We start from the raw sequence: 6,487 nt of genomic DNA on the forward strand, positions 1-6,487 counted from the left end.
TCCATTCTGATGCAAACAAGGAAGTATTCAAAGATTAACAGCTAAGCCTAAATTGCATTGGATAGAGAAATGGAGAAGAAACATGTGAAGAGCCTTTTTAATTGTATTTTACAGTTTTGTCTTCACTTGTAAACTTGGTGATATATAAACCAAGTAGCAGCTAGTAATTAGACATGAATTTTCCAGAGCTGTTTAGAAAAATCCAGAGAGAAAATCATCTAGTTTGTACTAGGAAGTAGCTGTGATTTAATTCTTTGAATCACATATTTTCTGAAATAACACATCTCTGGTGGAACAACAAATCCACCAGAAAAGTTTTTAAGTTCTCTGTGTTCTTTACATTTGTGTTTGAATATATATCTGTCTGCATTAGCTTCAAGCAATTCACACACACTTGCTCTCAAAAACACTTAGCCTTAGAAACTGCTCAAAACTTGAAAAAGTTTTCAGATTTACATTCAACCCCCCTTCTGTAAATCTCATTGTTAGTCCACTGGGAATAACACAAGTCCTTCGAGTCAGTCAAACCCCCAAAATTTAAGGGCGAGGTAGACCCGATCGCTGCTAGAGTTTGGCTAAAGAAATGGAGAAAGCCTTTACCCTCATTCAGGTCAGTGATGATTCTAAGACGGATTACGCTAGTTACTTTCTCAAGGGTGAAGCAAATTTTTGGTGGGAATCCATGAGTGCACTAGAAAGAGAGGGCCCTGTTTCTTGGGCCAGATTTACAGAGTTGTTCCTAGAAAAGTATTTTCCGGATTGTTTACAGAGCCAGTTGGAAGTGGAGTTTTTGGAACTGAAGCAAGAAGAGAAGAGCGTGGCAGAGTATGAGGTAAAGTTTACGGAATTGGCCCGATTAGCCCCTGGATATGTGAATACCGAGATTCAGAAAGCTAGGAGGTTTCAACAAGGATTGAAGCCTGAAGTTCGTAGTAGACTGGTGGCTTTGCAGCTCAAGACATATACCTCTGTAATTCAAGCCGCCCTAGTGATTGAGAGTGATCAGAAGTTGGACTCCAAGGAGAAGAGTGATAAGAAGAGGAAGTTTGATAGTGGTGCTGATAAGGCGGATCGAGAAGAGTCTAGTCAGAAGTTCCCAAGGAAATTTGGATGGAATAGAAACAAGAAATTCAGGAGACAAGGTTTTTCCCAGCCGAGTTCCGGTGTCACCTCAGTTGCCTCTACCCCAGCTCAGTCAACCAAGCCAATTGTGGAATGTAAGGCATGTGGTAAGAAGCATAGTGGTCAATGCAGAAAGGATGTCCAGTGTTTTAAGTGTGATCAAAAAGGCCATTATGCATCAGAGTGTAATTCAGGAAACCTCGGAGTCACCTTCTTTAAGTGTGGTAAGGTTGGGCACATTGCTAGAAACTGCAAGGTTGCTACTCAGGGCAGCGTAGGAGGTAGGGTATCTCAAGAACCGGCAACCAGCACAATGAGAGCCAGAACCTTTAAGATGACCAAAAGATCCAATGCTCAGGATTCAGATATAGTTGCAGGCACGCTTTCTCTTAATTCCGTGCCTGTTAAGGTTTTGTTTGACTTGAGAGCGTCTAAATCCTTTATATCTAAAGAATGTATAAGTAGTATGGATTTAATGCTAGAAGATTTAGCTGAGCCTTTGATTATAGAAGTGGCCAATCAGGATAAAGTTTCAGTATGTCAATTTTTCCCTAGATGTCAATTAGAAATCTGTGGGCATTTCCTTTAAGTGGACCTAATACCCTTTGAGTTAGAGAATTTGATGTAATTCTAGGAATGGATTGGTTTTCCCAGCATAAGGCAAATATTGGTTGTAAGAAAAAGAAAATTTTGTTGTATATGAAGATAATATCAGAATAACTTATCAAGGACAAAAACAGGAAAAGAAATTTCTCTCGGTATTGGAAGCAAGGGAACTGTTGAAACAAGGATGTGAGGTGTATTTAGCCCATGTTGTGGACTCTGAGAAAAAGGCACCTAGTTTGGATGAGATTCCAGTAGTTAGTGAATTTTTGGATGTTTTCAGACGAGTTTCCAGGATTACCACCCGATCGTGAGATTGAGTTCTCTATCGACCTAATTCCGGGAGCAGAACCAGTTTCAAAGGCTCCTTATCATATGGCTCCAGTAGAAATGAATGAACTAGCTAAACAACTTCAAGAACTTTTGGATAAAGGGGTAATTAGACCAAGTGTATCCCCGTGGGGCGCACCAGTGTTATTCGTAAAGAAGAAAGATGGAAGTATGAGGTTGTGTATCGATTATTGTGAAAATTAAGCCTGAAGATATACCGAAGACTGCATTTATAACCAGGTATGACCATTACGAGTTCTTAGTGATGTCGTTTGGATTAACTAATGCACCATCAACTTCTATAGATTTAATGAACCGAGTGTATAAGGAGTACTTGGATAAGTTTGTTATTGTATTTATTGATGACATCCTCATCTATTCAAAGACCAAAGACGACCATGCCGAAAACCTAAGGATTGCTCTGCAAAGACTGAGAGAAAAGCAGTTGTACGCTAAATTTTCGAAATGAGAATTTTGGTTGGAGGAAGTTCACTTTTTGGGTCATATAGTGGGTAAAGATGGTATTAAAGTGGATCCTGTGAATATTGAAGCTGTATCCAGATGGGAACAGCCGAAGACTCCGACAGAAGTTAGAAGTTTTCTTGGATTAGCAGGCTACTACCGAAGATTTGTGAAGGAATTTACCAAGATTGCAACTCCATTGACCAAGCTGACCAAGAAAAAATGAGAGGTTTGTTTGGACTGAGAAATATGAAGAAAGTTTCCAGGAATTGAAGAAAAGATTAGTGACAGCACCTGTGTTAGCATTACCGGATGAAACAGGGAATATCGTGATCTACAATGACGCTTCTCTGAAAGGATTAGGCTGTGTGTTAATGCAACATGATAAGGTTATTGCGTATGCATCCAGGCAGTTAAAACCCCATGAGCAGAAGTATCCGGTGCATGACTTGGAGTTAGCAGCGATAGTATTCGCGTTAAAGCTGTGAAGGCATTACTTATACGTAGAAAAATGTGTCATTTATACGGACCATAAAAGCTTAAAGTATATATTCACCCAGAAGGACTTAAACATGAGACAATGAAGGTGGTTAGAGCTGATCAAGGATTACGATTGTTCCATCAACTATCATCCGGGCAAAGCCAATGTGGTAGTTGTTACGAATATGTGTATTAGTTTGATGATAAGTTAAACAAAACACTTAAGTAGAAATCCAGTGTTTATAGCCTCAAGGGATAAGACCATCTTGGTTATCCGTTGATGGAGTAGCTTTATTTATAAATAAGTTTAGTATTGTAGCACATTTCAGTCTCTGTATTTAAGTTATAATTCTTAGAAGTTGTGGGAAATTATAAGTCATGTTGACTACTAGTGGATATGCAAATAGGAGGGCCAATTGTAAATATTTCATGCCTTGTAATTTTGTATAAATGAAGTGGTATCAACTGATAGATTAAAGGCCTTCCACGGATGAGAAACAAAGCTTTAACGGATGTCTTTAAAGCTTCAACGGATAACATCCATCAACGGATGAGTGCATCAACGGATAAAGCTTCAACTGCTAAAGCATCATTGGATAAAGCCATCAACGGATGAAAGCTTCAACAGATGCTCAGTTCAGTAGCAGTTGATAGTGACAATTCATAAGCTGACAGAGGCACATGGGTTGACAGAGACAATTGGAATGTGGTAGCCTCTTGGAGGAATCAAGAAAAAGCAGCATTTCCATTCTGGTGCAAACAAGGAAGTATTCAAAGATTCATAAATTATCTTAGATTGCATTGGATAGAGAAATGAAGAAGAAACATGTGAAGAACTATTTTATAATTGTATTTTATCTTTTTCTTCACTTGTAAACTTGGTGATAAATAAACCAAGTTGCAGCTAGTAATTAGATGTGAATTTTCCAGAGCTGTTTAGAACAACATAGAGAGAAAATCATCTAGTTTGTACTAGGAAGCAGCTGTGATCAATTCTTTTGTATCACAGATTTTCTGATATACACATCTCTGGTGGAACAACAAATCCACCAGAAAAGTTTTTAAAGCCTTTATGTTCTTTACATTTGTGTCTTGAATATATATCTGTCTACACCTGCTCAAAGAAATTCACACACATCTATTCATCATACACTTAGCTTTTGAAACTGCTCAAAACTTGAAAAAGTTTTGAGATTTACATTCAACCCCCCTTCTGTAAATCTCATTGTTAGTTCCTTGGGAATAACAATTGGTATCAGAGTAAGCTCTTGATATACAAAGAGTTTAAAGATCTATTCTACTAACAACATGAGTAAGAAGGATATTGGAGTGAAGATTCCAATCCTGGAAAGAGATAATTATCATCACTGGAAAGTGAAGATGCATCTACATCTTCTCTGTCAAGATGAAAGCTACATCAACTGCATTGAGAATGGTCCTCACATCCCTCACAAAATGGCCACAGCTGCCACTGCCACAGTTGCTGTTGGACAGTCTATTCCCAAACCAAAAGTAGAATGGACTGATGAAGATATTGAAGAGGTTCACAAGGACAAGAAGGCCATGAACATTTTGTTTAATGGCCTAGACAAAGATATGTATGATAATGTCATTAACAGCCAAACTGCTAAGGAAATTTGGGATACTGTACAACTTATCTGTGAAGGTACTGAACAAGTTAGAGTAAACAAAATGCAGCTTCTCATTCAACAATATGAATATTTTCATTCTGAAGAAGGAGAATCATTGAATGACACCTTAATAGATTTCAGAAACTGTTGAATGGATTGAAGCTGTGTGGCAGAGTGTACCAAGTCAAGGATTCCAACTTAAAATTTTTGAGGTCTCTACCAAAGGAATGGAAACCTATGACTGTTTCACTAAGGAATTCTCAAGGTTATAAGGACTTCACACTTGAAAGATTATATGGAATTTTGAAGACCTATGAACTTGAGATGGAGCAAGATGAGCTGTTGGAGAAGGGAAAGAGAAAAGGTGGATCAGTTGCACTTGTAGCTGAAAATGAGAGAACTGAAGCCAGGAATGAAGAAAAGACAATGCCAAGTCTCAAAATTGGCATAAGAAAATCAGAATCAAGCAAGGGAAAGGAGCAAGCAGCTGAGGTTGAAGATAATTCCAATCAAGATGACTCTGATGATGTTGATGAACATCTGGCTTTTCTGTCAAGAAGGTTTGCAAAGATAAAATTCAAGAAAAACACTAGAGCCACCAAGCCAAACAAGAACATGGTGGACAAATCTAAGTTAAAGTGTTATAACTGTGGCACAGGTGGACACTTTGCAAGTGAGTGCAGAAAGCCAACTTCTGAAAAGAAGAAATTTGAGCAAGTGGATTACAAAAAAAAATATTTCGAATTGCTCAAACAAAAGGAAAGGGCTTTTCTGACTCAGGAAAATGACTGTGCAGCTGATGGATCCAATGAAGATGAGGATGTGGAGTATGTCAACTTAGCCCTGATGGCTAATTCTGATGAAAATAAAACTAGTTCATCAAATAACCAGGTAATTACTACTGACCTCTCTCAGGTTTCTAAAAATGAATGCAATGAAGCTAGAAATGATATGTCCAATGAATTATATCATTACGTGTTTCCCTAAAATCACTGGCTAAAGAGAACACAAGAATTAAAGAAAATAATTTGTTTTTAAGTGATAGGAATGATGTATTAGAGGGTAAGGTAATTGAGCTTGAAAAGATTAAAATCAAATGCTTATCTGTTGAGAGTGAACTAGAAGAGTCTGTTAAGAAAGTAGAAGTTCTTTCTAGACAACTAGAATGTGAGCAAGAGGTAATTAAGGCCTGGAAAACATCCAGGGATGTTAGTGCTCAAATTGTCAAGGTTCAAGGAATTGAATCACTCTGTGAGCATGCCTGGAAGAAAAACAAAAAGGAAATATAATTAATTGATGGACCGTCAACGGATGTGGAATCAATGGATGATGAAAGTCATCCGTTGAAGGAAGAAAAGGAGCATCCGTTGAAGGCTCGTCAATTGAAACAGGAAAATGATCCTAAAAGGAATAATTTGAAAAATCTCAGTAAGAAGTTTGGTTTAACTTCCAAGAACTTTGTCAAAGAAGAAGCTAGCACATCCAAAGATACCAGTAAGGTGAATATAGGACACGTGACTTTAGATCAGTTAAAAAATAGGCTTAAGTTGGTTGAGGATAAAAAGGAAACTAAAAGAAAATCTAATAGAAATGGAAAAGTAGGGATTAACAAACACAACAATTACACACCTGATAAGTATGCTCCAAGAAAAAGTTATGTGCATTGTAGTAGTGTTAATCATCTATCTGCTAACTGCAAATCTGTTAAGAATGCTCCCATGCCTTTAACTCCTTCCATGCCTAACATGTCTATGTCACCACTGCATGCTATGCCTGTTATGTCTCAACAGAATCCACATGCACATTTTGCAAACATGCCATATGTTAATAATCCTTATTTTGCTGCATTTAGTATGCCT

At 37.7% G+C, this 6,487-nt stretch overlaps 1 protein-coding gene across 1 annotated transcript; it reads left to right on the forward strand.

Annotated features, from left to right (window-relative positions):
- Window positions 1-583: 583 nt before the first annotated feature.
- Window positions 584-3,005, forward strand: LOC141660385 (uncharacterized). Its single transcript, XM_074467370.1, has 3 exons — window positions 584-832; window positions 953-1,657; window positions 2,784-3,005. The coding sequence occupies exons 1-3, from the start codon at window positions 584-586 to the stop codon at window positions 3,003-3,005; spliced, it is 1,176 nt and encodes a 391-aa protein (XP_074323471.1).
- Window positions 3,006-6,487: the final 3,482 nt, after the last annotated feature.

The sequence above is a fragment of the Apium graveolens genome, chromosome 5, assembly GCF_009905375.1.
Source record: "Apium graveolens cultivar Ventura chromosome 5, ASM990537v1, whole genome shotgun sequence".
NCBI lineage: Eukaryota > Viridiplantae > Streptophyta > Magnoliopsida > Apiales > Apiaceae > Apium > Apium graveolens.

Coding starts and splice junctions, on each gene's coding strand:
- LOC141660385 (XM_074467370.1), top strand. CDS start 584: ATGGAGAAAGCCTTTACCCTCATTCAGGTCAGTGATGATTCTAAGACG. Junction 833..952: donor AGAGCGTGGCAGAGTATGAG/GTAAAGTTTACG, acceptor GTGGCTTTGCAG/CTCAAGACATATACCTCTGT. Junction 1,658..2,783: donor CCAATCAGGATAAAGTTTCA/GTATGTCAATTT, acceptor GAAAGTTTCCAG/GAATTGAAGAAAAGATTAGT.